At 32.6% G+C, this 20,252-nt stretch overlaps 1 protein-coding gene across 2 annotated transcripts; it reads right to left on the bottom strand.

Moving 5' to 3' along the window:
* Positions 1 to 1,471: 1,471 nt before the first annotated feature.
* On the bottom strand, positions 1,472 to 19,508 carry LOC129944588 (calcium homeostasis endoplasmic reticulum protein). 2 transcript variants are annotated; one of them, XM_056054118.1, is made up of 12 exons: positions 19,328 to 19,508; positions 19,081 to 19,251; positions 18,469 to 18,923; positions 16,104 to 16,266; positions 4,871 to 4,943; positions 4,293 to 4,367; positions 4,004 to 4,080; positions 3,731 to 3,929; positions 2,689 to 3,552; positions 2,454 to 2,624; positions 2,067 to 2,381; positions 1,472 to 1,978 (listed from the first exon to the last, which is right to left on the bottom strand). In XM_056054118.1, the coding sequence occupies exons 1-12, from the start codon at positions 19,350 to 19,352 to the stop codon at positions 1,708 to 1,710; spliced, it is 2,859 nt and encodes a 952-aa protein (XP_055910093.1). In that variant the 5' UTR covers positions 19,353 to 19,508; the 3' UTR covers positions 1,472 to 1,707. The 2 variants fall into 2 exon arrangements, with proteins under 2 accessions (XP_055910093.1, XP_055910092.1); XM_056054117.1 differs by having other exon boundaries at positions 1,472 to 1,981; positions 19,328 to 19,507.
* Between the last annotated feature and the right edge of the window lie 744 nt (positions 19,509 to 20,252).

Here is a 20,252-nt window from a genome sequence, read left to right as displayed (position 1 = left end):
TCCTATAGGCCAATGTCCGGTACAAACCGCAACAGTCCTGGCTTTGTCTTGCCTTGGCCTGCATAGAAGATCGTATGTACGAGTTTTATTATAGGTGGGCCATATCTTCCTAGATATAATGCAGTTGGGTAAATTGCTCCACCTTCGGTTTGATTCAGTTTGGTAGATAGAAAAGATTTTACCCTTCATAGCACCAAGAGGAATGTTAACCATTTCCGCAAGTGAGCTATGAAGGGCCGATCCTTGCCTGGCTAGCTCGTCAGCCCGTTCATTTCCCACGATACCACTATGGCCCGGAACAAAGATCAGGGTGACCCCGAGGTTAATATTCAGGCTCGCAAGCTCATCGCGACATTGCTGGACTGGACCAATTTAGATGAGGATATGGCCGAGCTAATGGCTTTGACAGCTGCCTGACTGTCAAACAAACAAAAATCAGTCGTTGCCCACGTTACCTGCCATTTTTTTTATTCATACCTATCAATGTAAAGAAGGTATGCATGTAAATTTGTTTTCAGAAAATTGTATTCATTTGATTTGACCATGCTGGTTTATTTTAAATTCATTTTTAATGATTTTAAATCATATTTATTAAATTAAAGTTTTGAAGAGTTGCTTCGTTGCCATATTTTGAATTTTTTTTAAAGTGGGTAGTGGGTGGGTGGTACCTAAAAAAGTAAGTATTAATGAGGGTAGGTTGGTGTGATATAACTAAACGGTCAACGTAAAGGTTCCGTTGACTCTCTGACGTCATAAAAAACTGTTTAGGAAGTCGATGAAAAGATGGCAGGCCGAGCGTTCCTCTTCATAATAGTATTCTTCAAATATATATACCTATAAAGATCTAGTGAAATCGGATAGAGAAATTTCAATCAGATTCAAGTATACATACACGGAGCTAAATCTTGACTCAATTCTCCTTGTATAAGGATTTATAGATAGTAGAGAAAATATCCATGTCGTTCTACGAAAACTGCATCCTTATCAAAAACAATTCAAGTTTATGCAAACGCATCTGCTCTTGCTACACTTTGACTTTGAGTGCTAAAAATCTAGGCTTTTATTTAAAAAAAAATGATAATTTTGATACAGAATCAGAAACAAGACATTATTTGAGGAACAAGAAGAAATCAAAGATTTCCGCCTACTAAACTTGAAATGTAAGGTCCTGTTCCTTTAATGCTTTTGTATGAAAATTAAACTTTTAAGACATTGTATCTTTTTAATTTAAGCAATTCAAATGCTGTGGGTTCAACAAAGCTGGTGATGGAATGTCCTCGCTGCCGAATAATTCAAATAAGCTGGTGATGATTTGGTAAAGAGTATGCGCCAACTCATCAGTAGAATGCACGCTATACGCATACAAATTAAACATGTCAAAACAAAATAGAAAAAAAGAGAACGCACCGAAAATATATACGCATTTATGTTACTTTACTTCTATTCTATATTATACAAAAAAAATCAGCAATTAATTATTTTCCGCTGTGGGTAAATAAATACCCATATATTTATTATTATTATGTATACAATAATTAAAAGGTATTTTTAAACGAAGATTTGCCTTGTATAACTTTAAATGTCCTTCAATTAAAATGTACATAATATCTAGGTGAAACTATAGTTAATTTTTTTCTCAGTAGCGATACGGGAACATCTATTTAAATACAATTATAATTTATTTACTAAGTCCTTCAAAATTTGTGTTTAGCTCTTTTCGTCTCTGGTTCGCATACGATGCACAAAGGCAGCACCCTTGTTTTTACGGAAATTTTCAAAGGGATCATTCATGTTGCTTCCGACACCCTTATACATATCTCTTCTTTCCCTTACTTCACCTCCAGATATAGGTTCATCGATTCCTTGGTTTTTCGTACCAAGGCCGGCTCCTGATCCTGCCCATCCCATTTTCATGAGCATTTGATGACCCTTGTTGGACTCCTCAATGAATTCGTTTGATTTATTATAACTACCCCCACTGCTAAAAATTTTAATTATAATTAATTAGTTTTGAAATAAGAATTTAAAAAAGAAACTATAATTCATAGAAACAGAAACAAACTTACAAAAAACTTGGCGGTGTTATAGATCGCTCTCTCTCACGGCGAGTATTATTACGATCGCGTGAATCTCTTTCTCGGGTTTCCTTTTCTCTGTCTCGCGATTCCCTTTCTCGAATTTCACGTGAATCTCGCTCTCTATCACGATCTCTTTCCCTTTCTCGCTCCTTGATCGGTGAAACTTTTCTTGGCGATCGATTTCTAGAATTATTTGCATATCGACTTCTGGGCTTTTCCTGAATTGATGGCGAACGGGAACGTGATCTAGAACGTCGAGGTGATCGTGATTTCGACCTCGGAGAACGGCTTCTACTCTTCGATCTGGAAAATTTATGAAGTATTATTAGATTCTAATTCAGAAAAAAAAATTGAAGACTTTAAAATTTAAATTACCGATAACAACGTTTATTAGATATTTTCTTCGTTTTTACTGCCTCCAGTACAATTGGACTTGGCGAACGAGATGGTTCACGTGTGCCGTCATTAAGCTCTTCTTCCTTTTGTTTTTTAGCAGCGTTCTTTACCTTATAATACTCATATAAGCCTAGTTTCTCCCAGCCATCACTGTAAAAAAGGAATACATAGTTATAATAAAAAATAATAATGTCATATTTAATCGATAACATACTTATCTCTCGGACGATCATGGCTTGGAGGAGCAATAAAAGCTGTTAGTGCAGTTCTCAGCCTCTCGCTTTGAGGTGTTGGCGGTGGCAACCGCATCTCTTCTGGATCTAACGGCTTATAGCTATAGTCTTCCAATCGAATCAATGAAACCATTAGGCCTGCTGGTAAATCATAATACGGAGCTGTTGGTTTTGGATCCTCTTCCATTATTGGAAGCGCGGCTATATTCTGGACGGCTTCTGGTGGCAATTGAACTTGAGGTCCACCGCTGGGAGTCATAAAGCCCGGCGGAGGTTTCGACAAATCTGGTATAAAGAAGCTAGCTATTGTTGCCACAAAATCGTTGCTATCATTTCCAGTCGAGTTAGACGATGTTATGCTCGCGAAAGGATTATGATGTTGCATGGGGGCTGCGGGGCCACTAGAAGAATTAGCATTATTACCTAGGACACCTCCTCCATTGTTATTGCTTCCAATCGCTGCATTACTGAATTGTGAGAATGGATTTTTATGGACTGGCTGACTGTTAAAGGGGTTCCCAAACAGTGGTTGGTTATTGTTTTCAGGGCCCGGATTGGGAGGATTACCATAGGCGATTGCTGGCTCAATTGGCATCTGAACCTTTTGCGCCATCAATGGTTGAGGTGATGGATTTCTGATGGAAGAATTACTGATGAGGTCATTATTTTGCATCAAATTGTTCGCCGACGTTTGAAGTTGTTTCGGATCAATTAGTTGTTGTATGATCGCCGCATTGGGCAACACAGCAGCGATTATTTTCTGCTCAAGAGCTTGCTTTTGTTGCTCGAGGACTGTGATTTGTTGTGTTGCATGTTGAATAAATATCTGATGTTGTTGTTGATACCTAGACAAATATGAGGAGATCAAATTATTTTTTTTTTTCAACTCATCCCCAATAAGGATTAGAGTTCAAGAAGTTAAGGGAATAGTTTTGTAATTAATTTATGCTATTAAGTATTTAGGTTGATATTTTGGTAAGTTTCCATTAACTTATTGAACACCCCTCGTACAATTCTTAATACCCTTCTAATGTTGACTTTGTTGATTGAGTAAAGTTGCTTACAATATCACGATGCATATTCATCAGATTTGTCTTATATTCATGCATCGAGGAATCGGGCGACCCCAATTTTGAAATAACGCATGCATCAAAGAATTTCGCCTTTGATTCCCATAACGAAAGCAACTTACTTAGTTTACCTTTTTGATCATTGCTAGCAACTATGTAAAGGGGAATAAAACAGAATTCAAATTATACATTTGTCTCTATGAAATGATTTTATGGAGTTACTTACTTAACTGGGCGCTGCAGAACATTGGTATCACAACATTCTCCAAGCTGTTCTTCAGATCATTTGCATTTTTCCTTACACTGAAATTATTTGAAATTCCAATTAGATATTAAATTTACTGGTTAAAAATAAGATCTGTTGATAATGTTGAGTTCATTTTGTGTGAACTATAAGGTATTCAATAATTTGGAATTGATTTGGTCGAGATTATCACCTTATTTTTCACCCCAAAAAGACTCACATCATTTTGCTAAGCTTTAAAATGAGATTTTAGATTTCAAATCAAACTTACCAATGATGCAGAATATCATTTACTAAGTATATAAGATGTAATTTTTGCGTAAATGTTGCTCCATTAAGCAATGCCCTAAAAATAAATTAACGAAAGAAATTTGTTTGTTTGGGTTTTGCTTCTTTAAGCCAAATGTTTTGTTTGTGTTCTCGCTTTCGTCTTGTCTAACTATACAATACATTTGATTTGATTATTGTATAGGGTACTTGTTATGTAAATCGTAGAACCTTAATATTTCACAACAAAACATGGCAAATCAAAATTGACGATTTTGACAGAAGACAACAATCAACTTAAAATTAAGTAAAATAAAAAAAAAAGTTTAAAGACTAATTTGGAAACAGATTAAAGTTATTATAATTTGTTTTCTTTTTTGTTGCGTTCAATTAATTGTATTCTCTTTTTTCTTTATATGAATTATCTTTTTGTGTGTTTTTTAAGAAAACCATTATCAGCAGATTACCAAGTACTTTTTTTTTTTCTTTTAAATCCAAAATTTCAACAACAACAAAAAATTAAAATAGGTTATAGATTTTTTTTTTTCAAATATAAAGAGTAAACCCTTATCTGACGCGTACTTCTTTAAGAGATATTGCAATACGACATTGTTTTTAGCGGTGTCGGATGAATGCTGTAAAATCCAGTTTTTGCCTAAAATTGCAATTACAAAAATTAACTTAATTTACAATCGATTTGGTTAGCAAAAAAAAATGTAATTATATATTTAAATATTTTGAATAAGATTTAATTTATGTTTTTTGTTCATGACAAGAAATGAAAATATTAAAAATGTGCTTTAAGTTTTTTGCAATTGCACTTTGATTTATTTTCTTATTTTCTTTATAAGCTACTGATTAAATTCAGTATTTTATTTTATCTAAAATCAGAAAGTAGACTTTTATAATTGGTTACGAATTTTTGAAGACCTTAACCTTTAAAAAAATGAATTAAACCCAACGATGTTTTACAATTATTCTTCGATCTTGAATAACAAAATCGTATGTGAACAATATAAATTACTTCAGCAAAATTACAAACACTAAACAATTTAAGTTACGTATGTAACTATTTGACGTTTAAAAAGAGAATTTCTGTGAGTAAAATCACAGACAAAATAGAAACTTAAAAAACTAAAGTACAATGTATAAACCAACTTTTAATCAATGTTTATTAGTAAAAGGAGGTATAGAGTGATCGAAAAAATATAAGAAACGAATGTTTTATTACATTCAAAAGTTAATAACTTTAAAACGCAGGAAACCCCACTCAATTTCTTGTTTGGACGTTTGGTAAAATTATAGAATAATATGCGAATATTACCTGGGGAGTCATTCCGTAAAACGAAACGATAGTATCACTTCACGTATGACGTTAATCGTCAAAGTGATATCGCCAAAACGACAGCGTTTGCACGATAGCTAAATAGATATTGTATGTCACTGATTTCGAAACACTAACAAAGGAAATTGAAATAAAAATGTTTCGACTTAATCGAGTTTTGTTACGAAGTGAAAATAAAAACTCAGAAATAAAAAATTAAATGAATCAGGTTATGGAGACTATTAAGAGATAAATCAGGCGCTCTATCTCTTCCAATCTATATGTACGCATTTTTGTTTTTTTTTTCTCACTTGTAAAATAATCTAAACCATTATAGTTTTGTTCAAAACTTGTTCAAAAGATGCCTTTATAATTTCAATAATATCAGACATAAATAACATAGATATTGAAATTATACTTCCATCGTCGACGGCAAAAATTAAAAACATTAACAGTAACAATAAACACCACAAAATAGTTGGTAAAAAGCAATTTGTTTCAAATTTTCACATCTTCCCATATAGTCCGGTCAATTTAGACATTTGACCCACGACAAATTCAGGGGAAGCTGAAAATTCTTAAAATTGTTTAAATTATAATTATAAACATTGTCTTAAAAGTCCCAACCGATCCCATGTAAGGAAAAAATTTTAGCGGGGTAATAAGGTCCAAAAAATGAGTTTTTCGCGATTTTCTTGAAAACGGTAAGTTTTATCGTAAAATTACCCCAGACATAATTTGTAGATCAGGGAATTTCCTATAAAAAAGGTATCAATAATTTTTTCCCTAAAAGCCACCGCTTCTGAGATATAACGATGCAAAAAATTGCGAGCGTCATAATATGCCTAAGTACCTCACCCATATACTTTCTGTAGCTGTAATGTAAGTAAGAATATGTTTCTGTCGGTGATTTTAAGTTACATTTAAAATATAAAATACTCATGAGTATTATTCTGAGAATATCAGGTATAATGAAACTCGATCCCTTAATACATACAATAGTGTAACCTTGAGGCAACATCTGTCTCTCTGTTCAGTTGTGTGCGAGGCTACGGTCGTATACCTGTTTTGTCTAAATACTTTGGCAACATCTTCATCTTCCGACATTTTATTTGATGAATTTATGACAGTTCCTACTAGTGAACAGAAATTTTTGGCAAATACTCACAACAAGTCTCGATTTATTTCAATGTTAAAAGAAAAGTTTACTGCTGAGAATATACTGGTTAAACAAGCTCATAACGACGCCGATGTACTGATTATCGAAACAGCAATAGAACAAGTTAACATGACAAATATAACGATTGTTGTGGGTGAAGATGTAGATTTACTCGTGTTACTCACTGCTCGAAGTCCAGCTGAAAAAACTATTTTCTTCTTAAAACCAGGAAAATCTCAAAATCAATCAGAGTTTTATTCATCAAAAAGTTTGTCGACTTTTGCAAAGTGTCGAAATCACATACTATTTTTACACGCCATAACTGGCTGTGATACGACATCTGCATTTTACAGGAGGGGTAAAACAACTGTATTCAAAATGTTTGAAAAGCAAGACTTACTTGCAACTGCTGAAGTTTTTAAAAAATGTAATTCAACTCCAGAAGAAGTTATTACCAACGGAATTCACTTTCTTCTTCGTATGTACGGAGCTCCTAAAAAAACTACCTGCTTAGACAAGTTTCGATATGCATCTTTTGTCAAAAATACTCGAAATAAGAAACAAGTACAATAAGCTTGTCTTCCTCCAACCTCAGTCTCTGCTCATCAACATCTTCTTCGGGTATACTACCAAGTTCAAGTGTGGCTTGGTTATCAACTAGACCCAACAGATTGGGGTTGGAAGTTGGTCGATAATATATTAGAACCAATTCAGACTTTGCTTCAACCTGCGCCGGAAAAATACCTCAACACTATCTTTTGTAACTGTAAAAAAGGATGCAATGCTAAATGTGGTTGCAAAAAAGTTGGGCTGTTTTGTTCTCTGGCTTGTACGAATTGTCAAGGCCAGTCTTGTTCTAATGTAGAATCACCAACAACAGAGGATTCATTTAATACTGACGAAGAAACATGTGATGCTTCACTTTTAACACAATTCACCTATAGTCAGGATGAAGAAGAAGAAGAAGAAGAAGAAGAAGAGGAAGAAGAAGAAGTGATTGACGATTCCGAATCCGACGAATAAACTATTAATTTCTAAATCTAATCACAACAGACCCGTGGAATAGGCCTATTGGGGAAACCACGTTAAAAAAAACGCGCTAAGTACATTACCTCAGAGGTGGCGTGGAAACGTGTGCGTTTATGACGCTTGCAATTTTTTGCATCGTTATATCTCAGAAGCGGTGGCTTTTAGGGAAAAAATTATTGATACCTTTTTTATAGGAAATTCCCTGATCTACAAATTATGTCTGGGGTAATTTTGCGATAAAACTTACCGTTTTCAAGAAAATCGCGAAAAACTCATTTTTTGGACCTTATTACCCCGCTAAAATTTGTTCCTTACATGGGATCGGTTGGGACTTTTAAGACAATGTTTATAATTATAATTTAAACAATTTTAAGAATTTTCAGCTTCCCCTGAATTTGTCGTGGGTTTACTGATTTTTTGGTCTAATTTGACGGGACTAATAGGCAAAAACCAAGTTTAATAACATTTTCAAGTTATTGAACAATCATTATCTTTCGTTGAGTTCATTTTGACAATCCTGTTAACTTATATTGAAAACGATAAACGAGGCGATAGTGACGTGAAGGAAATTATTGAAGATATCGTTAATGATAATTGTTTTAATGATTATCGTTTCGAAAATTACGGAATGACTCCCCTGGAAAAAATAAACTGATCGTGATCCTGACGAAAATCATCGTTTTACCTAATAAAATACAGTTGCTCAAAAAAGAAAGCGGACACCTAATGCTTTCGTCGCTTTTTTTTTTTTAAATATTTCATTAAAATTATGTTCAAAAGAGTTCATATGGAAATTTTTTAAAGGTTTGTGACCTTGCATTTCAAATGCATGAAAAAAAAATGATGATTCCATTCAAAACTAAAATAATTTAATTTTTGTATTCCAAATACCTCGATTTTGATCTCAAAAAAGAATTCGGACACTTGGCAGTACTACACTTTCTTTTTATTTTAACGGAACTAAATAAACATTTTAGTATGCCGTTACTTTTATGTTACGTCAGGCGAAACCAAAATATATTCAATTTTAAAACGGAAGTCAAGATGGAAAGACAACGTGGTTACAGATCAATAGAATTGCGAAAACTTGTGATTAAACATTTTGAAGAAGGAAAATTTGGTTCGTGCTATAGCAGAAATTGTAAAAAGAACTCCCTCTACTGTAGGGGCCATTATAAAAACGTATAAAGAAACAAAGTCTGTTAAAAATTCCTCAAAATCTGGAAGACCAACAAAATTAAGTGTTGGAGGAAGCCGTTTATTACCTAGCAAAACAGAATAAAGAGAAAGAAGTTTGCCTCACACCATTAAAGTAAAGATTTTTCTTTCTGGTAACGTGTTTTTTTGTTCGACGAGAGTAAATTTAATTTATTCCGATCTGATGGACAAACATATGTTTGGAGAAAACCAAATGAAGAGCTTAGGGAAAGAAATCTGCGACCAACTGTGAAACATGGAGGAGGCTTAGTCATGGTCTGGGGTTTTATGTCTCCAGTAAATCTAGTGTTTATAAACGGAACTATGGACCAATATAAATATATTCAGATTTTGAAAGACAATTTAAACCAGAGTGCACAAAAATTGGGAATCAGATATGAATATTGTTTTTACCAAGACAACGACCCCAAGCACAAGGCTCAAATCACAAGCTTGTGGCTCCTTTATAATTGCCGCAGTGTGCTTGAAACCCCTCCTCAGTCTTCAGACTTAAATGTGATAGAACACCTTTGGAGTTATTTGCAAAACCAGCTACATAACTACACCATTTCAAGCCAAACTAAAAAGATAAGTGGAAAACGAAAAACATTGCCGCATTTTAATAAACTGCTACTGCGACTTTAAAAGAAAAACCCATTTTCATCTTTCAATACCTAAAATTAAAGTATGAAGGCACTATTTTTCAAGTACGACAATCTTAAAAACGTATGAAGACATTTTTTTTCTGGAAGGAATGCAACAATAAACTGGTAAAATACCCAGGACGGGTTAACTATTGCAATAGAACACTTCTAACGGTGAAGTTGGAATAATCTAAATAAATATCTTATATTTAAAAAAACACATGTTTTTAAGAATTTACAAACATTTTAATTATTAAATAACTCGTCCAAGAAAAAAATACCATGGTTTTCAAGGCAAAAACCGCAGGAAATGCTTCTTTAATTTTTGATTTTGTTTTAGGTCGCGTAGGCAGGTAGACTTAAAAAGTATAGAAAAAGTGTTTTTCTAGTGATTCTGACGAAATATTATTTTTATGTTTCATATAAATCAGATATTTTTATTTAATAAATAGTTTGAATTTGAAACAAAAGAACTGATATTCCATACAAACTGTTTAATATTTCCTTGTTTTCGAAGTTAATAGATAAGAAACATAATGGTAGATTTAGAAATAATGGACAAAATAATACAAATCTTTAGGTCCTTAAGAAGGAAGTGTCCATAGACCTTTATTTAAGGCGGCAGAAAAGAGAACAAGAACCTGCAAGTGCGACTTAAGAAGACAAAAATAATTTTCTTATTTTATTGATTTTGATTTGAAAATTTAAAAGAAATGCATTTTTAAGTTCAACAATCCAAAGCCTATATTATATAAAATAAAAAACGAAGATACATTTATTTAGATATGATGGTAAAAAATAAGTTAAGATGACCAATGACTCTGAATTCGATCCCAAATAAACGAATCACACACAAAAGGATGTTGACGGGAGAACTATGATTTGAGATTATGGTTTTTCAGCATTTCTCTACATGTATTCTTAGATTTATAGATTTACAATTCTTTAAGCAATTTGCAAAAAAAAGCTAAACTGAAGTGTTGAAAAAATATACTTCAAATGTGTTACTTTTAAAACCTTAGCTTACGGAATATACTAAAAAGTAATACTTGTTGTAAACTGAAATTAGTTGGTTGAATGGACTGTTTTTACCATAGTTCGATCTGCTTGATGTAGGACGTAAAACAACTTGTCTTCAAATACTTGAACGGCTATAAATAAAGTTAAATTGTTCCAAAATTGATGGTGATATGACTGACCCATTGATTAATTTTATAATAAAGCACAGCTGAATGTACTCTCTGTGCTTAGAAAGCGATGGTAGATTTATGAGCGTAGTGGTACGGTGGAAGTTCGAGTCTATTGTACCATGGGCAGAAACGGAGGCAGAAGCGCATGAATCTTCTTTGTACTCCTCCTATTCTGTTTATATGGACTGGATAAAAGGGGGCAGCTATGTATATTCCAATATTCGTCTTACAAATTCCATTTTATAAATCCGAGTGTCTTATTTGCTTTTTTAATAATTTAGTCAATCATTTGTAAAAGTTAATTTTGAGTCAAGAATAATACCTAGGTCAGAGAAAGTAGAGAGTTTAGTCAAATAAGAAGAGTCGAATTGATAATTGAAAGTCGAAACATTTTGTTTGCGTGTAAAACACATTGATTTACATTTGACTATGTTTAGTAAAAGCTTATTTATAAAACACGATTTGCGAAAACTATTTAGATCATCTTGTAGGAAACAGTCGTCAAGTGAGTCAATACGTTTGAAAATTTTAATGTCATCAGCGAAAATTAAGACAGATGAGTATTTTATAATAGAAGGTAAGTCGTTAACGTACAAAATAAACAGTAAAAGTACTAAGTGGCTACCTTGTGGTACGCCAGAGTTGGTATAAAAATATGATGACCGCTCATTCTTAAAAACTACCCTTTATGATCTATTATATAAGTACGACGAAACCCAATTAACAAATTTAAGGTTGGAAGTTAATGTTTTATAACACAATTTATCAAAGGCCTTACTGAAGTCTGTGAAAACACAGTCAACTTGTTTCCGTTTTTCAAACGAATCTAAACAAAATTAACTGAAATGAAAGAGTTTACTTATTTTGAACAAAACCATGTTGACTGTCACAAATTATAGACTCAAAATTAAACGATATGACTTTACAAATAATGGACTCAAATAACTTAGGGATGAAGGACAGTTATACAGTGACGTGCGGCAGTCCATTTGACTGGGTAGACACAAATTTTGATTCATTATTTCGCATTGTAATAATGAATTAATAGTTATCTTATCTTCTATAGGTAGAATTGAAAACTTTACATTTGTATCATTTGAGAAATACTCAGAAATATCATCATTTCCTGAAAAATCCATTTTACAAATATGTATTGATTTACGCAATATAGGTTGGCAATCTCAAAAATTTACAACCTTAACTTGTCCTGTCAGAGTTCAATATCAGAATGAAATGAAAATAATTTAATTCACATGTAAGACGCAACGTCTTCCTACAGAGCTCAATATCGATAATTCGATTTTTTTTTCAAAAACAAACCGATAGATTTTTTTAAATTCTTGCTAAAATTTGTGTTCTTAGTTTAGCTTCTTTCAATATAAAAATATATAAAGGCTATCCCATCCCAGCTAAAACCGTTATTTTGGTTTTAAGTTTTCTCAAGAACTAAACTTTTTTTTCTGCCAAAAATATCATTGGTTTTTGGTAATTTAAAAACAAATATTATTTTTTTCGAAATTTGATTTCTTGAAAATGGGTTATCATTTGTTACAAAATTGAAATGCCAGTCGTCTAATAATAAGTTCAAAATTATATTCCAAAAATATTTTTAAACTAAAATTCAATAACTATTTTCAAACGCAAGTTTAAAAAAATTGTATTTTTTCTTGAGAAATCAAATGGCATTTACATTTTTGAAAACAAATTTTTTTGCAGGTACATTTTAATTTAATACAGGAAATAGTTTTAGACAGACATTTTTGAATACATGAGCGAGTTCATGCGAACCAGTCGTGCATTTTTTTTTTGTTTGTTACAGTTATGCCCTAGTCTTATTTTGGATTTGATTGTTTGTTTTCAATATCAAAAGATATTTTCAAGTTGTCTAAAAACAAAGGTAAAAGGTTTGTTGATGTACTAAAATTGTATTACGATTCCAATAACTATTTCTTGAAGAACTCGTCCTTTGCAATAAAAACATCCTAAAGTCATTTGATATTACCAACACTATCCCAATCTTTGCTTTTTCGTTGCTAACAAGCAAGATTTAATTAAAGAAATGTTACATTACTATCTTGAAGTATATGATATGAAGCCTTAAATTATTAATTTTTTTTTCTATTTTTTATTGAAATAATATAATTTAAAAATATGTAGAATAATTAAGAAAAAGTTAATTTTTGAAATCTACTTCCATTTTTCTCAATCTACTTCACTTTTTTCCTAAAATCTACTTCCACTTTTTTTTGAGAAGTGGTAACACTTGCCTGCAGCCGCTGCGTGCTGCGTTGATCACATTCACTGTGCTGCTCCTCCTGACTGACACTCGTTCTCTTCATGAAAAATTCGAATTAAGAATTTACTTTCAAAACAAACAAGCGATTAGACAGATTCCATACAAAATCAGTTTTTGGGAATGATAAGCTAACCTTTTTCCCTTCATATAACTTTAAAGGGAAACAAAGACACTGTCTTCGTCTTTACTCGTGTCGTGCCATTCGTACTTTCGGTATTCGGTGTTCTTTCAGGAGGTTCGTTAATAGAAGTCAGTCATATATGTAGAGCCAAGATTCATCATAGCATAGCATGATGTTGGTATATGTGAGGTAGTGATAAATAAAAGTAGAAATAGGTGTGAATGTAGATTGTAGATACACATATAAATGGGTTAGACAAAAAATGACAAGAAGTAGGTACTATGGGATAGGAAATATTATTCTTAATGAAATCAAAATAGGAATTAGTATAATTAGGTACAAATTTTTGTTTTTTTTTTCCATGCATATCATTTTTAAAGTTATGTATTTAATTATTGTAGAGAGTAAAGTATAGTTTCAAATCTGAAGGGTAGACACTGTCTAAAACGTCTTATTGACGCACCGTCACTGCAGTTATATACGAACTCTTCCAAATTTCGGGAAAAATGGAAGAATTGAGCGATTCATTAAAAAGAATATAAAGAGGATAGGATAAATAGGATGTGCATTTTTTCCAAATATAAGAAGGTAAACCATCTGGACCACGGCTATAACAAACATCAAGTTCTGAAGCTTTGCGAACGAGTTCAACTTCAGAGATTCAAATGAGGAAAATTTTGTGAGAGGGCTAATGATTCAGGCGTTTGACAGGAGTTAAGATATGCCAATTAAATGGTATTCAAATAAGATATTAACCTCAACGACTCCTTTATCAAAATACTATTAGCAAAATAGAATACAATTAACGGAGAGATCATTAAAGTTTTGTATTTGAATAAAATAGGATCAAGTAGGATTTACTAGAAAACAATGATCAAGCACTTCAAAGCCGATAAGAAGGACGAATGGTATTCCAATACTTTCTTTGTATTTTTTTTTGTTTTACAGTTTAGTATGGTATTTTTCCATTTAAACTATGTAGAGTTGTTCATACAATAGAAGCAGAGATCGTTTTTTATTATTGTTTTCTTCACTGTATAATAAAATTGTTTAGTAATTAATCCACTGGAAAATTGATAGAATGATCATTTTTTACTGATCTATTTCTAAATAAATTTGTTTGAAGTTTTTAATTGTAATAAGATTTGCACGGTGTATTACGAAATAATGTTATTTAGTATTCTTTTCAAGCCCGTCTGAATTCCAGGTGATGGAGCACAATTTCACAATTAAGAACAGTACGCAATTGTGATAAAATGTAAACTGTAGACTCGGCATTGGCACGTATGAGCGAAGAGTAACCAACTTGAAAAGCACGTTTGCACCACATATTTATTATAAGGCGAAAACGTGGCAGATCATGCTAAGGAAGGAAGAAACAGAGTAAACCAGAATGCATTATGGCTGAATCACATACACGCTTCAGCTTCAGCTTCGCCTGACGTTTACGAGTTCAGCCATAGGAATTCAATGCATGCTATCACAATGGAGCTTCGACCTCACGTTTCGTTTGACAATCGTAAGGAAAAGAACGTAATGTAACGTAATGTGACTCCAAACGGAAGCTCTAGTTCAATTATCTGAACATTTGCTTTGTCTGACAGCTCATCAGCTGTAAAAAAATGTCAACAAACAAAATATTTGCTCTTTGGAGGGATGAAATAATAGAAATGTCATTCAAAGCAACCTCGAAGCGGGCCTAACGTAACGCAGACGAAGCTGAAGCGTGTATGTGTTTCAGCCATTAAATACTTAGGACTACTCGAGAAAGGTTATCGAGCCGATGAAGAGATGGTCCGATTAAAAATACTGAAAGGACAAAAGTTCTACATTTTAACGTTCTGTTCTTCAAAGTATGTAAGAATTCTTGAATTTGTAAAAAAATTAGAAAATAATTAAACGTTAATATGGACATTAAGGATTTTGAAAAACTAATGGCTGAAACACAAACACGCTTCAGCTTCGGCTTCGCCTGACGTTTACGAGTTCAGCCATAGGAATTCATTGCATGCTATCACAATAGAGCTTCGACCTCACGTTTCGTTTGACAATCGTAAGGAAAAGAACGTAATGTAACGTAATGTGACTCCAAACGGAGGCTCTAGTTCAATTATCTGAACATTTGCTTTGTCTGACAGCTCAACAGCTGTAAAAAAAATGTCAACAAACAAAATATTTGCTCTTTGGAGGGATGAAATAATAGAAATGTCATTCAAAGCAACCTCGAAGCAAGCCCACCGTAACGCAGACGAAGCCGAAGCTGAAGCGTGTTTGTGATTTAGTCATAAATGATATAACCAAAAATGTCGACCTGCTCCCGATGACGGGATATTTATAAAAGAATTGAAGAAGATACACATTATATGCATATAAACATGCCTCAACAAACAAAATATTTGCTCTTTGGAGGGATGAAATAATAGAAATGTCATTCAAAGCAACCTCGAAGCAAGCCCACCGTAACGCAGACGAAGCCGAAGCTGAAGCGTGTTTGTGATTTAGTCATAAATGATATAACCAAAAATGTCGACCTGCTCCCGATGACGGGATATTTAGAAAAGAATTGAAGAAGATACACATTATATGCATATAAACATGCCTCTAGGAGTTATGAAAATGAGATTTTATAAGATCGACGAAGTAGTTTGTGATTTAATAGCTTTCGTAAGACAACTATACAACATGATGGGGTATTAAATGGTATATATTGAATTGACCCATAAAAGAAAAACAAGTGAGGAACCCTTTCGATATCGTATGTTTTTATAAAAGTCCACTTTCCTTAAATCTACCTTCAAAAAATAACTTTATAAAGTTGTTTTTGGTGTCATATTTCAATTGCAATTCATATTTACCTGCTGATATACTGTCTTTGGTGCATGCATCAATTATTGGTTGTAGAACATCATCAAAATCAATCAGTGATATATTATTTTCAGCTGCTTGCTCTTCTAAGCTATTATTTTGTGCATCTTCAATTGCTTCGTCAATTTGTTTTTGTTGTTGCTGCATCAAAGCCTAATTTTTTTTTTTGTTTTTGATTTGTTTGTGTCGTTTATAATTAAAAGTAGAAAAACATATGTAAAAAAGAAACCGAAAGAAATATAAATCGAAGGTATAATAAAAATCAGTGAAATAAAATATGATAACCTTAAAGAAATTAAATTCTATATCAAGAAGATTTGTAAATCGGCATGAAATTAAATTCATTTATGAACATAAAGGACAGATATGTACAGCAAATATGTAACCAAAAGCCATACAATAATTTTTTAACAAGATAATTTAAACAAACTATCTTCTATTTATATATCCACAAAAGAATCAAAAGAACAGAGAAATAGACATTCATTAATAATTTGTGATTTTGTTTTTCCAAGCCCTATCAATGTGATTTTTTTATTAGAACTCGACTTTTGAAAAAGGACTGCAGACAACCACAGACTGAGTTAAGAAGCAGACTTAAAATAAACTTTTCAGTTGGCCACCGAAGAAATTATGCCTTATTTCTAAAAAGTGAGAAGGGATTTTTTAGAATAATTCCATACATAGTGGTTCAAAATCTTTGGATATTCAAATTAAATACTTTTTTAAAAAAAAAAAGGTTCCTATCGGTAATAAAATTCCTCTTTGAATTTATCCAATCAATCATGCTTTATGCCTTTTTCTTGTAAGCTTAAAATTTACACCTTGAAATGAGAGCCAGGATTCTCTAGAAATTTAATTTCCGATAAAAATAAATTCCAAACAATATTTTCGACATTATTCATGTACCCGAATATTGGAGATCAAAACAATTAAGTGAGAAATTTCATTCACAATAATAATATTTAAATTCTTCCACGAATTTTTTAAAGAATAAGCACATGCATGCTTATTTTTTTAATAAAAGAAGTTACACAGTATTTAGAAGAGGTAGACTTTATATATGAAGAAGATTGCATTGAAAGCTAATGTCTTAATTAGGTTTAGGTTAGGTTGTCTAAGAAACGATAAACAATATCAAACAATTTAACTCAGTTTGTTAGTATTTACGGTGCCTAAACGATTACTTTAGAATTTGGTTCGTTAAAGAAGCGATAAGGCGAAATTTTAGATTGAGAAATGCCAATAATTTTATTGATATTCTTATATAAGACTTATAAAAGAAAAGAAAATTGTTTGATATTATAGGGTCTATGTGTGAATATCCTTAAAGTTGGCTTAAATCAAAAATACTTGCAACACAAAATTTAGACACCATTCCCATGAATTTAAACAAAACAAAGCAAGAGAAAAGAAGTCAACTAAATGTACCTGAATTATCACCACGAAAAAAAGAAAAATCTTCATTTGCAACTGGAATTTTTTTGTAAATTCGAATCAATTACGAAAACTTGCTCCCCAAGCTGCATGAGCATCACTTCGAAATCAAAATTTAAGCCTATGTTTTTGATTTGTTGTATTTCTTTGCAGGGGATAGCAAAAAGCAGAGCTCATTATATTTTTATGAAGAAATAATGATAAAGGAAGGTATATCAGAATTTTAGACAATTTCTCTTTTTTTTTTTGCAGTTTATATTTTCCACCGCTTAAAATCTAAACTTTAATAAACAAGATTTGAATAGTCTCTATTAGATTTAACGTTTCTCCAAAAAGCAGAATCCCCATTCAAAAATCCTAAGAGTTCACAAATTATTTCATTAGGCCATCCACTAAGAAGTAAGCTTTTTCCAAAAAAAAGCTGTAAAACAAGAAACGACACAGGAAGCGAACCGCTATCAACAATCTATATACTTTCTTTTCCCAACCACCATTACGGAGGCAAAACAAAGTTTTCCGAACCAGGTAGTTGCAATTGTGTGTTTTTTGCGGAATTATTTAGAAAAAAAGTTGAGACACTTTGGCTCCTGACAGGCTGTTTCGATTTTACTCATCGTATCAAAAATAATACAAATTTTTAACTGGAGCATAAGTTGAGGAAAATTGTTTTAGATTAAAAAAAAAGAAAAGTTATTAATTTTGATTAAACCACCAAACACACAAACAGCAATTAAATTTAAATTGTGAGAAAATCTCGAAAAGAACTGCACATAATTAAAAATTTCGTCCACAAGTTTCAAAATATGTCAGCAAAATTATTCCTAGACTTAAAAATAACGAATTACAAAAATTATAAAAGAAAAACGTTTGGCTCCATATGAATGGATGTTTCCCAAATTAACAAATTTCAATGCATACCGAGTGCTGAGCGGATAGATTCTGCTCCGACTGGTGGATCTGTTTTCTCAAGTTATTCTGTTGCAGGTTGATGGCTTCAATCTGAGCGGTGATAGTCATTGGGTTAGGATTGTTTGTCTGATTCACAGGACCAGAGTGTCCATTGCCCCAGAGGCTCGCGGGATTTGATTGCTGCTGTTGGTTGTTGTAGTTAACACCACCTCCACCACCACCACCGACTACACCGCTTATAGGCATTTGCTGCTGAGCGACAACTGGGGCCATATTATGATTATCGTGAAACCCATGATGCTGTTGTTGCTGTCCAGATATGGGCATGTTTTGATTATCATGGAAATTATGTTGTTGCTGTGCTTGCTGTTGTTGGTGCTGCTGTTGCTGTAGCTGCTGTTGTGGGCCGCCTTGCTGAAGGTAATGATGGGTTGCCTGTGAGATTGAGCCTTGTTGTTTCAAAACTGCAAGTAAACTCTCCCATTAATAATAAAGCTAAAGTTCATTTTTTAATTCTGGGACTGCAAACTATCCCAGGTATTTTTTAAATTTTGTTTTTTTTTTTAATTTAATTTTTGCACTTTAACTAAATTCAATGAGACATGGACTGAAACATCTTACAGGTTTGTTCCGCTGCTACACGCCATTCATAGTAATTACAGTATTCACCGCCGTACAAGAAATCAAATTTGGGATTGCCTTTCTGTTTTTGTTTGGTAATCTGCTCGAATTCTGGGCCATTTCTGGCAACAAACTCTGCGAGTTTATCAATTATATTCCGCAGGCTAGAATCTGAAAGGAAAATTGAAAAGAGAAAAATGTGGATCGGTTTCTTTTGTGGGCCAATAATTGCTTTTGGGTGTTATACCTCTGGGCGGCTGTGGTCCATCCATATTTCATGGAAATATTAATTTTCCAATTAATAAATTGTCTGGTATAATTTAAGGTTTATTTTTTTCCTGGTAGAAGGACAAAAGATTAAAAACTTTTGCGCTAAATTGTACTTGTCAACCAATTCAACGAAAACGCCATTTTTTACAAATTGGAAATTTGGACGGACTTTGCTAACCCAACCGGTGCTCGAGTGAGATGGATATATTTTAGTTCTGACTAGCTGAAGGTGGAAACACAATATTGTTTATGGTTATAGGATTTTATTAACACTCAGTTTTAAGAATCACCTCGGTTATATACAAGACTTCTTCCAACAGAAGATTGGGCTCTATATTTATTGCGAAGTGTTAAGAACCCCAGTTTTGGATGCTCATAATAATAATGGGCGACTTTCCATTACCGCAGCACGAATTTCATTTAGATTTTTTTTTACAGTTATGTAGGGGTCTCAATAAAACATGTTTTAAATATTAAGGTGAGGAAACAGCATTAAGTCATAGAAAAAAATATTTTCTTTTTCGGACTTTGCCCTACATGGAAAATATGTCAAAATTAACCATTTTTGCGTGTTTTATATAAAAAAAAAGTGAACTTAGAAAATTAATTTAAAATAGAAATAAATGTTTCCTCGCTCTAAAATTGCTATGGTTATTATTGATTTGCTCATATCTATCTATCAAATAAAAAAACCGCGAGTCGTAATTCGTGCTACGGTAATGGAAAGTTGAGTCTTACCAATTTCCAGTCTAATATAATTGGTAAACTGGTTGCACAGTTGGACACATTTTCATACAAAACTCCAACTAAAAGTGGTTCTACATTTAGCTATGCTTGCTTGGCAAATAGAATCATAATTATTTTCAAACTTAAAAAAAATAAGGACTTCTACAATCATTTCA

The sequence above is a fragment of the Eupeodes corollae genome, chromosome 2 (assembly GCF_945859685.1).
Source record: "Eupeodes corollae chromosome 2, idEupCoro1.1, whole genome shotgun sequence".
NCBI lineage: Eukaryota > Metazoa > Arthropoda > Insecta > Diptera > Syrphidae > Eupeodes > Eupeodes corollae.
Note: the sequence above shows the minus strand (reverse complement) of the source record. Positions and strands in the feature narration are given on the sequence as shown.

Coding starts and splice junctions, on each gene's coding strand:
- LOC129944588 (XM_056054117.1), bottom strand. CDS start 19,352: ATGGATGGACCACAGCCGCCCAGAG. Junction 4,368..4,870: donor TTGCAATATCTCTTAAAGAA/GTACGCGTCAGA, acceptor ATTTATTTTTAG/GGCATTGCTTAATGGAGCAA. Junction 3,930..4,003: donor GTTCTGCAGCGCCCAGTTAA/GTAAGTAACTCC, acceptor CCCTTTACATAG/TTGCTAGCAATGATCAAAAA.